We start from the raw sequence: 17,500 nt of genomic DNA, 5'->3' as shown, positions 1-17,500 counted from the left end.
AAAAATGAAATAAATAAAAAGAGAGAAAAGTCATCTTAAGACATAAAAAGACACAAAAGTATCTTAATAATGTCATCATTTACATATGATCATTATGTTCTTTTATTTTACAGTCTTTTGGTTTTAAGGACCAACAAAAGTATAAAGTAAGAAATATAGCAGAGAATATATATAATATATAAGATATGGTAGAGATTATTTAACTGTATTTTACATTCACACACAAAACTGAATTTAACATATACTGTATATTTTACATTTTTAATAGAAGGTTGTATTATATACTCATATAGAGAATATGAAGAACATGTGTACAGAATACATTTGTCGGCAGATAAAAGTAAGTAAGTAATAGTTATTAGTAATTATCTTGAAAGCGCTTGAACAATCAAAACTATACACAGTTAAAATATATACTTCAAAAGGTCACGAAAGACAAAAGAAAATCAGAGAAAAGCTCAAATAAAAATGTTTTACGTCAGAATATTGTTGTTCATTCGGTTCAACGAAGGGTTGAATTAACTTTATATTCTGTCTTGAGTGACATTTTTCAATAATTCATGTTTTTTTCATCCATTATTTACCGAAGCTTTTACGCTATTATTTATTGATTAATGTTTTAGAAAATCAAAATCTTTCAAAGAAGTAATATATGAAATATAAGAAAGTTTTTTTTGGTTCAAAAACAGTGTAAAACTATCTGATGTTTAAATTATATTGTATTTTATTTTTTACACACACGTCTATTTCTCCTTTTCTTCAATTTTTTTTCTTCCTCCATGCAGTCCCAGCCAGCAAGGGTACCAATGCAAGAGTATTCTGGTCGACAGATGCACGACTGACTCCAGATGTAGACGTTCTTGTTGTTCCTCATAAACACAAACATCTAACAGATCCTGCAGCAGCAAATTAACATGTTGTTCCCTGAATAGCTGTGAAAACTGTAAAGAAGATGAATGAAGACTCTGAGGATCATCGCTCTCAAGAAGCACCTTTAACTAAAGAATAAGTGTGTGTGTGTGTGTGTGTTCTTAAATTTAGCCCAGTGTGTGGGTTGTTTTGTTGTTGAGGGAGGATCACGATCTAAAAAAACACACTCGCTCCAGGATTCATAAATCACTTTCTCTGAAGAAGAGACGCCAACATTCATCTTGTGTTCACGAGCCAGAAGGAGATCCGTCTCCTGTCATGGACGGAGTCTACGCTCGCAACAGTCGCTCGAGTCAATTAAAGTCTTGAAGACATAAAGACGCCGTATCCATGGCAACCAAAATGCCCACTCGACTCGTTTTGAATGACTGAACCTTTGTCTGTTTTTGTTCACTAATGGAGCCGCGAGGACGTCGATCCTGTCGAAGATTCACTCAGAAGGTTGTGGTTCAGATGGAAAAACACAAATTCAAACAGTGCTAGAAGCTTCGCAGCGAAGTCCAGGATGTAAAGATGATGCAATTTAGTCAACGTGTCTTCAGTCGCAAACACGACGCCTCAACAAAGCAGGAAATCATTTCACTTTTTAAGCTTTTTTCTAATTAAAGAAAAGGATTGTTTGAGCTACTGACAGCTAACTGTTAGCCACACTAGCAACAACATAGTTTCCATCGTTGTTAACTATTCTTTCCGGAGATCGTCGACAACGACAATGAAAAGCATCAGCAACATCAAGGTGTTAATATTACATGTCATGGATGTAAAAACGTTAAAAGATAAACACAGAGACGAACACAGTAGCAACGAGAAAGAGAAGAAAAAGCTCAAGAGTCAAGGAAGCACGACTTGGAACGACCGTTTATTGACTTTAAACAACAGTTTCAATAATGACCTTTTTTTTTTAAATGTTTGAAATGTTTATCTTTTAAAGAAAATCTAAACATGTGAGTGATTTATATTTTGTAACATAAAGGATAATGAGTTTGTCACGTAGAAAATATATTTTAAATAATTACTCGTTGTTAATGTATATCATTCTATGGTAATGCCTCTTACTTTGACTTTTTTTTATTTAATAATATTTTTTACGTTGGTTTCTTCTGTAACAGATGTGTTCACAACGCTGGTGATAAAGTGTGTGATCGTGATATCTTGATACTTTCATTAAACAGTCGCTGCCTGTCGAGGTGTGAAACACAAGGACCAGTCCAACAAAACTGATCCTGGATCAGCCGACTGACCCGTGTCAGGACAGACTAATGTGAGTCTCTTATTATTATATTGACTTTTATTCATTAAATCAACAGCAACTGATCGTGTCAGGACAGACTAATGTGAGTCTCTTATTATTATATTGACTTTTATTCATTAAATCAACACCAACTGATCGTGTCAGGACAGACTAATGTGAGTCTCTTATTATTATATTGACTTTTATTCATTAAATCAACACCAACTGATCGTGTCAGGACAGACTAATGTGAGTCTCTTATTATTATATTGACTTTTATTCATTAAATCAACAGCAACTGATCGTGTCAGGACAGACTAATGTGAGTCTACTATTATTATATTGACTTTTATTCATTAAATCAACACCAACTGATCGTGTCAGGACAGACTAATGTGAGTCTCTTATTATTATATTGACTTTTATTCATTAAATCAACACCAACTGATCGTGTCAGGACAGACTAATGTGAGTCTCTTATTATTATATTGACTTTTATTCATTAAATCAACAGCAACTGATCGTGTCAGGACAGACTAATGTGAGTCTCTTATTATTATATTGACTTTTATTCATTAAATCAACACCAACTGATCGTGTCAGGACAGACTAATGTGAGTCTCTTATTATTATATTGACTTTTATTCATTAAATCAACACCAACTGATCGTGTCAGGACAGACTAATGTGAGTCTCTTATTATTATATTGACTTTTATTCATTAAATCAACACCAACTGATCGTGTCAGGACAGACTAATGTGAGTCTCTTATTATTATATTGACTTTTATTCATTAAATCAACACCAACTGATCGTGTCAGGACAGACTAATGTGAGTCTCTTATTATTATATTGACTTTTATTCATTAAATCAACACCAACTGATCGTGTCAGGACAGACTAATATTAATCTACTATTATTATATTGACTTTTATTCATTAAATCAACACCAACTGTTCGTGTCAGGACAGACTAATATGAATCTATTATTATTATATTGACTTTTAAACATCAATTATATCGACATCTCTAAGAAAACACTGCGTCGTTCTGAGTTCTGAGAGAGAAGCCCAACTTCTCCGGCGTCAACACAAACAAGATCAGATTAATAAATAATCCCGGCATCATTACCAGAGGAACGTAAATGAAATGAAGCAGCGGTTCAGAAGAATGAGGATTCGTTCCGGTCTCCATAATTAGCAGCGACGTGTGGAGCTTTGAAAGCCTCTCATGTGCCACAGGAAGTTCTACGAGGGAGGAGACCAGCTAAGACGAGCTGAGATCACGCCGTCCATGATGTGTTGCTGACGAGGGAATACGTCTTTACAACCTCGTTTCAGTCCGACCCAGAACCATCTTTAAACACTTCAAAAAGATCCAAACGTGTTGGAATAGAAGATGTTTTTCACAATTAACATTTCAGGTTTGAAAATCTTGTTTGCAATGAAAATGCTCACAAACCCACTTTAAATATTCATTTATTTTTTATCCAGGTTAAAAAAAATAAAATCAAAAACATAATTTTGAAGAAAAGTATTACATTTAAATTATAATTAAACAGTTTCATTTGATTAAATATAATATATATAATATAATAAATAAATAATATAATAATGTCTCATTAACTTAATTGTTTTTGTTCCGTTTATTTAATAACAATCATGTCAGTTCATTTAAAGTCAAAATAAAGAATAAATCAATTGTAATTGATCAAAAATCCAACTATTAAAGTCACTTGGACGCTAAAGAAAAGTATGAAAACATCATAAATGAAACATTTGATGGTGATGACGTCACGCCTGCTTCTTATGGCTCAAAAACACAAGATCCAGGTCAAACTGGAACTCATTAAATTAATGCATCATCTACAAATCCTGGCACATCCGGCCCCTCAGCAGCCGAGACCCAATTTCTCTTCGCGAGAGTTTCTCGATCGTCAACAACTGAATATGTTCTTAGTCTAGAGCGGCAGCCGGCGGTAAACAAGTGTCGAGGAGGAAACAGTGTCTGGAGGTCATGAGATTCTACATGATCCTGAGGACGCTTCCGTTGATAAATCTAATAACACGGTAGTGAGGCTGCTTGTTACTCCGGACAAGGGATCGTCTGTGGAGCTTCAGTCGCTGCCTGTCGAGGTGTGAAACACAAGGACCAGTCCAACAAAACTGATCCTGGATCAGCCGACTGACCCGTGTCAGGACAGACTAATGTGAGTCTCTTATTATTATATTGACTTTTATTCATTAAATCAATACCAACTGATCGTGTCAGGACAGACTAATGTGAGTCTCTTATTATTATATTGACTTTTATTCATTAAATCAACACCAACTGATCGTGTCAGGACAGACTAATGTGAGTCTCTTATTATTATATTGACTTTTATTCATTAAATCAACACCAACTGATCGTGTCAGGACAGACTAATGTGAATCTACTATTATTATATTGACTTTTATTCATTAAATCAACACCAACTGATCGTGTCAGGACAGACTAATGTGAATCTACTATTATTATATTGACTTTTATTCATTAAATCAACAGCAACTGATCCTGTCAGGACAGACTAATGAACAAGTGCAGTCAGAACATGTGAATCTCTTATTATTATATTTACTTTTGTTCAAACTGACACATATGAATCTTCTATTCTTGCTTCAACTCAAAGTGCTTCAGTCAGTTCAAGTGCACGAACATTTAGAGAGGAAGCGATGATTGAGTTTAAGTCCGACAGCAACACGACAAAGTATCTACACTGAGTGAAAGTTTTAAGTCTGAACAACGTGTCTCACATGGAGATTATATTTGAGTCCAGCAGACACTTGGACACGTGGATTCTACATGTGCAGTGTTTTGGATATTATTGCTGCATTATTCGACTTTTATTTATATTTGTATATATCTTTTAATTTTTCTTCTTCTTTGTGCACAAAATACAAACCAACAGCTAAAACTATACTTGCCTTTAATTCTGATTCATTTGTTTTATTTCTTAGTCAAAATAATAGTATTGTACAGATAACAATCATACAGTCAATCATACATATATAAAGTATAAATGTTATTTCATCTATTAAACCCATACTTTCTTCTGATGACTGTTAAAAACTGAAAAACTCACTTTGAAAGATGTTCACAATGAAATCGTCTATTTAAAGTGAAGCTAACGTGTTAGCTTGTGTTAGCTCAGTATCACAACGACAGCAAACATGGTCACAAATCACTTTGCTTCACTTCTTTCAAGGACAAGTGATCTTTGTGTCTTAAATCTATTATTAAATGAGTTAAACTCGCTATTTTCCGCTCCTTCAGAACAAATTAAAAGCGTAAACATGGTCACATTAGCAGTTAGCATGATAGCGCTAGCATGCTAACATCACTCTCAGCTGTTATTTCCTCCTCAAAGGTTAAACCAGACTGACCTCGAGCATGATGTGGATCTTAAAGTGTCTTCTTGGATGTTTTGTTCTTCGACAGCCATGAGAGAATCAAGGCTCAAGTCCTCACGACAAACCTCCATGTTCACGGATCCACCGTTAGCATAGTAGCTTAGCCGCTGCTGCTACCTCGAGCTAGTTTTGAATAATTACATTTTTTTAAAGGAAGTTAAACCTTATTCTCAAAGTTTCTTCAAAGGAGTCATTGTTGTTTCAAATAGAAACAGAAAAATGAAATAAAGCTTGAATATTTTAATGTATAAATAATATATAATGTTTTTATTTTTTTGATAGATTAATGTTATTTGTTTCTTAAAGAATCTCGACAAATTAACCTTTGACCCTCGACATGAACTCAAACCCACACCTGACGTGAATGATAAACATGTTTGTCAATATAGAGACTTTCCAGGAAGAGTATGTAAGTAAGTAATGTTTATTTATATAGCGCTTTTCCAGGCCAGGGTCACAAAGAACTTAAACTTAAACAATATTCATTAAAGTATATACTTTAAAGATCAAGATAATACTGATAACACAACAGGAGTTCCAGAAAATCAAGGAAAAGCCTGAACAAATAAAAATGTCTTAAGATGTTTCTTGAAGAGTCACTTCCTCTGCTTTTCAACACACGCCTGGAACAAGACTTGACATTTGCTGCCGTCTTTTGACTTTCACTGTCAAACTGTGGCCCCTCAGGGGCCGCGAGAGCGTCGTCGACACCGTCAACACCGTCGCCAGGGACACGAAGATGCACTTCCTGTCCTGGTCTGTCCTGGTCTGAGCTGGTCTGTCCTGGTCTGTCCTGGTCTGTCCTGGTCTGTCCTGGTCTGTCCTGGTCTGAGCTGGTCTGTCCTGGTCTGTCCTGGTCTGTCCTGGTCTGAGCTGGTCTGAGCTGGTCTGTCCTGGTCTGTCCTGGTCTGTCCTGGTCTGTCCTGGTCTGTCCTGGTCTGAGCTGGTCTGTCCTGGTCTGTCCTGGTCTGTCCTGGTCTGTCCTGGTCTGTCCTGGTCTGAGCTGGTCTGAGCTGGTCTGTCCTGGTCTGTCCTGGTCTGAGCTGGTCTGTCCTGGTCTGAGCTGGTCTGTCCTGGTCTGAGCTGGTCTGTCCTGGTCTGAGCTGGTCTGTCCTGGTCTGTCCTGGTCTGAGCTGGTCTGAGCTGGTCTGTCCTGGTCTGTCCTGGTCTGTCCTGGTCTTTCCTGGTCTGTCCTGGTCTGAGCTGGTCTGTCCTGGTCTGAGCTGGTCTGTCCTGGTCTGAGCTGGTCTGAGCTGGTCTGTCCTGGTCTGAGCTGGTCTGTCCTGGTCTGAGCTGGTCTGTCCTGGTCTGAGCTGGTCTGTCCTGGTCTGTCCTGGTCTGAGCTGGTCTGAGCTGGTCTGTCCTGGTCTGAGCTGGTCTGTCCTGGTCTGTCCTGGTCTGAGCTGGTCTGTTCTGGTCTGTCCTGGTCTGTCCTGGTCTGAGCTGGTCTGTCCTGGTCTGTCCTGGTCTGTCCTGGTCTGAGCTGGTCTGTCCTGGTCTGTCCTGGTCTGAGCTGGTCTGTCCTGGTCTGTCCTGGTCTGTCCTGGTCTGAGCTGGTCTGTCCTGGTCTGTCCTGGTCTGTCCTGGTCTGAGTCTCACGGAAACTCCACAGTCACACATTTATATCATTTATGTCTGAACTCCTTTTAAATGTAATTTAATTAACTTTTTTTAATTTTAAAAAATAGTGAATATATATGTAAAATATATTTCCCTAAATATATTTTAATAATCTAATAAATGTTAGAATTTCTACTTAAATATTGTGTGTTATTAACACACAAAAATAAACCAAGCAAAAGACAATTGTACATTTGAATATATGTCTTTATGGTCGTGTTAATGTGATAATAAAGAAAATGAAACATGATCAGAATTCATTCAACAACAAGTTAATTATTAAAAGAATATGTTTGCAAAAAACATTAAACTCTGATGTGTTTCTACATATGTTTTTAATGACTTTAACCTTTTATTTTAATGAACTTTATGTCTGTTGTCCGGGTTGATACATTTATTTGATCCTAACTAGATTATTTATTTATTATATATTTATGTATTATTGTCTTTGAACATGAGAACAAATATTAACTTTCATTTCTACTTTTATATATAATATTAAACACGTTTATATGTTGAACCTCTAAGGAAAATGTGTTAAAATCTTTAATTAAATCTGAATGGAGTCATTGTTGAATCAACTGTTTTCAAGAACATTTCAGGTTAAACGTCGTTTGAATTAACTTTATTTAAACGTCTCATAAAGTGAAAATACACTGTGAGAAACGTACGTTAAATTCACGACGTCCGACAAATTGTCGACAAATAAAAAGAGACATTTTGATGCAGAAGCTTTTTTTAACTGCAGACACAGACGTGTGACTGTTGCTCATGACATTCATCAAAATTACTCTGGATTTAGGTGAAAAAACCACATAAATATGTGTTTTTTGTAAAGAAAACACGGCGAAGGGAAACATGGTCACACACTGAGGAGCGACTGTCGTGATGCTGAAGCTGAAAATACTCGTCTATGTTGGAATTGTTCTGCGAGCCTCGACGTAACCACATGAAGACACAACCCTCGGCCAAAACACACACCAGCGTCAATGTGTGTAGAGCAGCACCAGGAGGGAAATCATGCATCAGTGTGTACACCAGTGTGTACATCAGTGTGTACATCAGTGTGTACATCAGTGTGTACATCAGTGTGTACATCAGTGTGTGCATCAGTGTGTACATCAGTGTGTACATCAGTGTGTACATCAGTGTGTGCAGAGAATACAGTTGATCACTGGAGCAACACGTCCACAAATAAACCTCTGGAGCTGCACAGACGTGAAATCACAAAGACAGGTTCTTTCTATGGTTTCTATGGTTTTCTATGGTTTTCTATAATTTCTATAGTTTTCTATCATTTCTAATCTTTTCCATCATTTCTATCGTTTCTATTGTTTTCTATCATTTCTATCGTTTCCTATTGTTTCTATCATTTTCTATCGTTTTCTATCATTTCTAATCTTTTCCATCATTTCTATCGTTTATATTGTTTTCTATCATTTCTATCGTTTCCTATTGTTTCTATCATTTTCTATCGTTTTCTATCATTTCTAATCTTTTCCATCATTTCTATCGTTTGTATTGTTTTCTATCATTTCTATCGTTTCTATCATTTTCTATCGGTTTCTATCGTTTCTATCATTTCCTATAGTTTCTATCATGTTCTATCGTTTTCTATCATTTTCTATCATTTCTATCGTTTCTATCATTTTCTATCATTTCTACCATTTCTACCATTTCTATCATTTCTATCGGTTTCTATTGTTTCTATCATTTCCTATCGTTTCTATCATTTTCTATCGTTTTCTATCATTTTCTATCATTTCTATAATTTGTATCATTTTCTATAATTTCTACCATTTCTATCATTTCTATCGGTTTCTATCGTTTCTATCCTTTTCTATCATTTTCTATCGTTTCTATCATTTTCTATAATTACTAATATTTTCTATTGTTTCTATCATTTTATATAATTTCTATCGTTTCTATGGTTTTCTATAATTTTCTATTATTTCTATCGTTTTCTTTTATTTCTATAATTTTCTATCATTTCTATTGTTTTCTATTGTTTTCTATCATTTATATTGTTTCCATCCTTTTCCATCATTTCTATCAATCTATTTCATGTCTCAGCGTGATAGGAGGAGATGCAGGGGACACCCTGGAAAGCCATGCAGCACAAAGTGTGCAGAATACAACAGTCTCTTCTACTGTACTTTGCTTGTATATCAATGAAGTCCAGTTTCATTTGACATTTTGTAATAAACACTTAATTATTAATTAGGTTTTTACACGCGTATCTGTTGAATCTCTGAATAAAAGAAATGAAACATTATTATCATCAAACATGTTAATCTTGGATTTATAAAATCACAACAATATGACATCATTTTGTGGGTTTTTGTCAGGATATATTTTGGGATTAAAATAAGAAATTAAATTAATTAAAACGCAGAAATAGTCATTAATTTATTTATGAGTGATTTATTTAATGTGAAATAAATGTTTTATGAAAACAGGATGTGTTGCAACATAAACTGTTATTTTACTCGTGAATGAAGTTCAAGATTTGACCATTTTATACAAGATTTAAATCAATTTAAATTAAAATGAAGCATCAAAACTAAAACACAGTTGTAAGAAGGAGAATAAACTTTTTCAAAAACCTTTTTATCTGTTTTATATTTGTAGCGATAGATTGCGTGTGGAGTGCGTGTGTGTGTTTGTGTTTGTTTGTGTGAGAGCGACACCAACAACAACAACACAACACTCACTAATCACAGCAGCTTGTTGTGTCAAAACACACTCGTCAACCAGCCTGCTTTAGAAAAGCTGTCGGGAGAGAGAGAGAGAAAGAAGGAGAGACAGAAAGAAAGAAAGAAAGTCAGACAGAGAGAAAGACAGGAAGAACGAGAGACAGAAAGACAGAAAGAAAGAAAAAGAAAGACAGAAAGAAGGACAGACAGAAAGAAAGAAAGAAAGAAAGAAAGAAAAAGAAAGACGGAAAGAAAGAAAGAAAGAAAGAAAGAGAAAAAGAATAAGAGAAAGAAAGAAAGATAGAAAGAAAGACAAAAAACAGAAAGACAGAAAGAAAGAGAGGAAGAAAGAGAGTAAGAAAGAAAGAAAGCAAGAGAGAAAGAAAAAGAAAGAGAGAAAGAGAGAGAGAAAGAAAGAGAGAAGGATAGAAAGAGAGAAGGATAGAAAGAGAGAAAGAAAGAAGGATAAAGAAAAAGAGAAAGACAGAACAACAGAAAGAGAGAAAGAAAGAGAAAGAGAGAGAGAAAGAAAGAAAGAGAGAGAGAAAGGAGGATAAAAAGAAAGAAAGAGAGAAAGAAAGAAAGAAAGAGAGACAGAGAGAGAGAAGGATAGAGAGAGAAAGAAGGATAAAAAAGAGAGAGAGCATCACTCACCAGGCACAGGCTGCTGAAGACGAGCAGGAAGTCCAGGTGATAAAGACTGAATCCCATCATCATCACTTCAAGGTTCCTGGAGATGCTGGAGATGCTGGAGATGCTGGAGATGCTGGAGATGCTGGAGATGCTGGAGATGCTGCTGATGCTTCGATGAAAAGATGAAGATCTTGAGTCTCTAAAGTTCACAGACTTGTCTCGTGTTCCTCACTCCATGTGGATCAGAGAGTCTTCTCACCGCTGGAGGAACATCTGTCATGTTCTTTAAAGTCCTGTCATCTGTGCTCTCCTCGCATCTGCTGTCTTCTCCTTCTTCTACTCCTTCTTCTTCTCCTTTTTATCCTTCTTTTCCTCTTCCTTCTTCTTCTTCTTCTCCTTCTCCTCGTTCTCCTCGTTCTTCTCCTTCTTCTCCTTCTTCTTCTCCTCCTTCTCCTCCTCCTTCTCCTCCTCGTTCTTCTCCTTCTTCTTCTCCTTCTTCTTCTCCTTCTTCTCGTCCTCTCGCTGGTGAAATCACATCCACATGTCAGAAGTATTTCAGTCGCTCTGCGGTGAGAAGTTCAAATGGTTCTTTGTAGAAACCGAGGCTGGATTTTTCTCCTCAATCTTCTCGGACTCGAACCCTCGGCTCTGGTTCCGCTCGAGCCTCGACCCGGTCAGTCCATCCCGCGGGTCAAGTGTCTGAGAGGGTCGAGAAGAACCGCTGGACTGGGATCCAGATGTGTGCGCGCGAGCAGCTCGTGTGATGTGTGGATGGAAAGAAGGGGGCGTGACGGAGGCAGGTACGAGCAGCGTCGCGGCCTCTGATTGGCTCACAGCCTCTTACGTTGGAGCGAAACCACGAGTCTGAAAAGTGACATATTTTCTCACCCCTCAAACAAACTGTACATTCAACACATCACAGCTGCTGCCAGAAGACTTTTTCCTCTGCAGGAGCTCAGTTCTGCCTGAAGGAGCGTCGTTTCTTACGTGTAGTGACAACAATAATCATCATTTAATAATAACACTATTAATGATCATTCATAACAATGATAATAACACTATTAATGATCATTCATAACAATGATAATAATACTATTAATGATCAGTTCATAACAATGATAATAATACTATTAATGATCAGTTCATAACAATGATAATAATACTATTAATGATCAGTTCATAACAATGATAATAACACTATTAATGATCAGTTCATAACAATGATAATAACACTATTAATAATCAGTTCATAACAATAATAATAACACTATTAATGATCAGTTCATAACAATGATAATAACACTATTAATGATCAGTTCATAACAATAATAATAACACTATTAATGATCAGTTCATAACAATAATAATAATACTATTAATGATCAGTTCATAACAATGATAATAATACTATTAATGATCATTCATAACAATGATAATAATACTATTAATGATCAGTTCATAACAATAATAATAATACTATTAATGATCAGTTCATAACAATAATAATAACACTATTAATGATCAGTTCATAACAATAATAATAACACTATTAATAATCAGTTCATAACAATAATAATAACACTATTAATGATCAGTTCATAACAATGATAATAACACTATTAATGATCAGTTCATAACAATAATAATAACAATATTAATCATCATTTAATAATAATAACACTATTAATGATCAGTTCATAACAATGATAATAAAACTATTAATGATCATTTCATGACAATAATAATAACACTATTAATGATCAGTTCATAACAATAATAATAACACTATTAATTATCAGTTCATAACAATGATAATAACACTATTCATGATCAGTTAATAACAATAATAATAACACTATTAATGATCAGTTCATAACAATAATAATAACAATATTAATCATCATTTAATAATAATAACACTATTAATGATCAGTTCATAACAATGATAATAAAACTATTAATGATCATTTCATGACAATAATAATAACACTATTAATGATCAGTTCATAACAATAATAATAACACTATTAATGATCAGTTCATAACAATGATAATAACACTATTAATGATCAGTTCATAACAATAATAATAACACTATTAATGATCAGTTCATAACAATAATAATAACACTATTAATTATCAGTTCATAACAATGATAATAAAACTATTAATGATCATTTCATGACAATAATAATAACACTATTAATGATCAGTTCATAACAATAATAATAACACTATTAATTATCAGTTCATAACAATGATAATAACACTATTAATTATCAGTTCATAACAATAATAATAACACTATTAATTATCAGTTCATAACAATGATAATAACACTATTAATGATCAGTTCATAACAATAATAATAACACTATTAATTATCAGTTCATAACAATGATAATAACACTATTCATGATCAGTTAATAACAATAATAATAACACTATTCATGATCAGTTAATAACAATAATAATAACACTATTCATGATCAGTTAATAACAATAATAATAACACTATTCATGATCAGTTCATAACAATAATAATAACACTATTAATGATCAGTTCATAACAATGATAATAACACTATTAATGATCAGTTCATAACAATGATAATAACACTATTAATGATCAGTTCATAACAATGATAATAACACTATTAATGATCAGTTCATAACAATAATAATAACACTATTAATTATCAGTTTATAACAATGATAATAACACTATTAATGATCAGTTCATCACAATAATACATCATAATAATAACAATAATAACAGTAATTACACTAATAATAAATCATTATTATTATAATTATAATAATAAATAAGGAGTGAAAAGACACAAGTGATTCATTTTGTGACTCATTAATGTTTTAAATAATAATAAACACACAAAGAGAAACATTCACACATTAGTTCAACTGAAAGAAAACATAATCAATCAAGTTAAAAAGATGAAATTAAATCATTTTTTTATTTAAAACTCTCCTTTTTATGAAAATTATATTTCTTATAAATAACATATGAATGAATTAATGAATCATCAGTAATTAATAAAACATATTTGATGAACTAACAACTCAGTGACTCAAGAACTAACAACTCAGTGACTCAAGAACTAACAACTCAGTGACTCAAGAACTAACAACTCAGTGACTCAAGAACTAACAACTCAGTGACTCAAGAACTAACAACTCAGTGACTCAAGAACTAACAACTCAGTGACTCAAGAACTAACAACTCAGTGACTCAAGAACTAACAACTCAGTGACTCAAGAAGTAACAACTCAGTGACTCAAGAACTAACAACTCAGTGACTCAAGAACTAACAACTCAGTGACTCAAGAACTAACAACTCAGTGACTCAAGAAGTAACAACTCAGTGACTCAAGAAGTAACAACTCAGTGACTCAAGAACTAACAACTCAGTGACTCAAGAAGTAACAACTCAGTGACTCAAGAAGTAACAACTCAGTGACTCAAGAACTAACAACTCAGTGACTCAAGAAGTAACAACTCAGTGACTCAAGAAGTAACAACTCAGTGACTCAAGAAGTAACAACTCAGTGACTCAAGAACTAACAACTCAGTGACTCAAGAAGTAACAACTCAGTGACTCAAGAAGTAACAACTCAGTGACTCAAGAAGTAACAACTCAGTGACTCAAGAACTAACAACTCAGTGACTCAAGAAGTAACAACTCAGTGACTCAAGAAGTAACAACTCAGTGACTCAAGAAGTAACAACTCAGTGACTCAAGAACTAACAACTCAGTGACTCAAGAAGTAACAACTCAGTGACTCAAGAACTAACAACTCAGTGACTCAAGAACTAACAACTCAGTGACTCAAGAACTAACAACTCAGTGACTCAAGAAGTAACAACTCAGTGACTCAAGAACTAACAACTCAGTGACTCAAGAAGTAACAACTCAGTGACTCAAGAAGTAACAACTCAGTGACTCAAGAAGTAACAACTCAGTGACTCAAGAACTAACAACTCAGTGACTCAAGAACTAACAACTCAGTGACTCAAGAAGTAACAACTCAGTGACTCAAGAAGTAACAACTCAGTGACTCAAGAAGTAACAACTCAGTGACTCATTGTTTGATTATAAGTTCTACTTCATTAGGTGCTCCGCCCTCTAACCGCTTCGCTATTGGTTTACCCCCGAGGTACGGCCTCGTCTCTGAGGAAGCCTAATGAACTTGTCATCCAGCTGCAGTCCTCCTGACAGTGAGAACGTTCCTACATGATGAGAAGAAGAAGGTTTCTTGCCCTGATGAGTGGAGCTGAGTGGAGCTGAGACGTCCCTCGATCCTGAAGAGACGAGGAGGACGACAGGTGTTTAACACACGGCTCACTGCAGGGAGATGATTGGCCACGAGGTAAGTATCTCTTGCAGAGAACACGGCGCTCCTGCAGTGAACTCCATGCCCTCATTACTTACTTACTTCTTCAGTGAACTGCAGGTGAGGTAGAGGAGAACCACCGAGGCTCCTCAGGGTGACTCGTGCATATGCTCTCCTGGAGGAGGTTCCGGGATCTGCTCGGCTGTAACATCGACATCTGTGGTGAGTTCGTCCATATTTTTGAGATTTTAAGGAATATCCCCGGAGGTCCGTTGAGAGAATTTTCCTATGATGGAGCCGGACCTCTTGGACACAGAAGTCGGATGTGGCTCAGCAGGTGTCGGTTCAGCTCAGTGTTCAGACGCCTGGAAAACGATCACCTATAATGCAGCAGCTGTGGGTGAGCGACGTCCTCCTTCTATGAAGTAGACTTTAAGGCAGTAGAGGACATGATACAGATGATTCTTCTGTGGTTGATCATGAGAGTGTAACTGGCAGAGCAGCTTCAAGCCTCTGACAGGAAGTTACTCGATTGTTTCGAAGTCTTGGCTGCTAATGCTAGTCCGTTCTTTCATGTCCGTCCACACAGACGAGGGACAGAACCCGATCACTGTCTTTTATTGCCCTTTAAGACACAGAGGTCCGCGAGACCGGCTCGATCAGCTGTGTTAACTCACTTCCTAGTGACATTTGTGCCGGTCCGGCGGGTTTCGTCATCTGATGAGGTAAGAATACGGAAACTCATTATGCTGACTGGAGGCTGTTTATTCTCCCCGACAAGAGTGTCGAGAGCAGCCGGTTCTGGGTTTGGTGTCCCGGTGTTTCTGGGTGGGAGTGCCATGGTACTGTGCGTCCCGGCACTACTATGCACCGCGGGTTTCACGCCGTACTGGGATCCTTCGGGTCGCGGAACTACTGCCCCTGATGACGGGACATGTGGTGACATGTTTGAACACCCGGTTTCGAGATCAGGATCTCCAGAGAGCCGGTTCTCCTATGAGCAGAGGTCCACGAGACCGGCTTACTCAACTGTGTTAACTTCACTTCCGTGTTGACATTTTGCGCCGGTCCGGGTTTGAAAGCTGAGGAGGTTAGTGAAAATAGACCTGACTTGTCTATGTTGACCGGAGGTTGTTCCTTCCCCCACAGCGTTGTCAAGAAAGACCGGCGCCATGGATGGCGTCACGTTTGGCGGCAGAGAAACACCATGGAAGGGACGCACCAGGGCACCTTGATGCCTGGGTTTTCTCACGTTCCCCCAGTGGCGTGGCAGCTTAAGTGGTTCTTCCACAGGGTGTTGCAGGAGAGTGCATTGATTCCGTCGGTCTCGCCTTGGGTTTAAACCAATAGCGAAGCGGTTAGAGGGCGAGCACCAAATGAAGTAGAACCCCTGATGATCATAATCTCAGGTTGTACGAATTTTATTCTATTTTAGCATCTTATAGTTAGCATCTTATAGTTAACATCTTATCGTTAGCATCCTATAGTTAGCATCATATAGTTAGCGTCTTATCGTTAGAATCTTAACGTTAGAATCCTATAGTTAGCATTTTAGAGTTAGCATCTTATAGTTAGCATCTTATCGTTAGCATCCTATAGTTAGCATCCTATAGTTATCATCTTATCATTGGCATCTTATGGTCATAATCCTATAGTTATCATCCTATAGTTAGCATCTTATCGTTGGAATCTTATCGTTATAATCCTATAGTTAACATCCTATAATTAGCATCCCATAGTTAGCATCTTATCGTTAGCATCCTATACTTAGTATCCTATAGTTATCATCTTATCATTGGCATCTTATGGTCATAATCCTATAGTTATCATCCTATAGTTAGCATCTTATCGTTGGAATCTTATCGTTATAATCCTATAGTTAACATCCTATAATTAGCATCTTATCGTTTTGAAAGTTCAGAAATTGTACTTCCAGACGAACACATAACAATTAAATTAATTTAAACAATTTCCCGAACGGAGACCTCCTGAGGGATCAATAAAGTTCTACCATACCTTACATAATAATACTGTGTAGTGATGATGAAGCTTCATGATACATGTTTAAATATATGACTATAAAAAGGTTGTTATAAATAAATGAAATGGTTTTATTATTGTGCTATTTATCTGTGTATTTATGAACGTATTTATAAACATATTTATTTATATATTTTTTAATGTATTTAGTCGCCAAACATCAACCAAGGATCGTCTACTTCTGCCTTGATGAGCACGTCATACGTACTATATTTATATTAATAAATATTAGACTTAATGTACAAATAAATAAATAAAAATACGTTACATAATTTATAAATAATTAAATGTAATATAATATAATAAATATAATGTACATGTACAAATAAATAAATAAAAAAAGGATGAAAAAACAGATAAATATTTCTTCCACAAAAGTAAAACTAAACTACTTATTATTGTTATTGATTTATTTCAAAATTCTGATATTTATTCACAATTATTCGGACATTTGGTTATTTATTGAGTATTGACTTGAAATCATTTATGGTCACATGGCTCAATGCTGCCCCCTGTAGGACCTCGACTGCTCAGCAGATCATG

The 17,500-nt window shown here is 35.7% G+C and overlaps 1 protein-coding gene across 1 annotated transcript in view; it reads right to left on the bottom strand.

Moving 5' to 3' along the window:
• The window catches only part of pth1r (parathyroid hormone 1 receptor), a 111,476-nt gene extending 100,207 nt beyond the window's left edge, over positions 1 to 11,269 (bottom strand). Inside the window, exon 1 of the mRNA XM_087810414.1 lies at positions 10,586 to 11,269. Coding sequence (XP_087666540.1) covers positions 10,586 to 10,648 — 63 coding nt within the window. The 5' untranslated portion in view covers positions 10,649 to 11,269. The remainder of the gene's footprint in view (positions 1 to 10,585) is intronic.
• Between the last annotated feature and the right edge of the window lie 6,231 nt (positions 11,270 to 17,500).

This window comes from Callionymus lyra, chromosome 16, assembly GCF_982586985.1.
Source record: "Callionymus lyra chromosome 16, fCalLyr1.hap1.1, whole genome shotgun sequence".
NCBI classification, from domain to species: Eukaryota; Metazoa; Chordata; class Actinopteri; order Syngnathiformes; family Callionymidae; genus Callionymus; species Callionymus lyra.
Note: the sequence above shows the minus strand (reverse complement) of the source record. Positions and strands in the feature narration are given on the sequence as shown.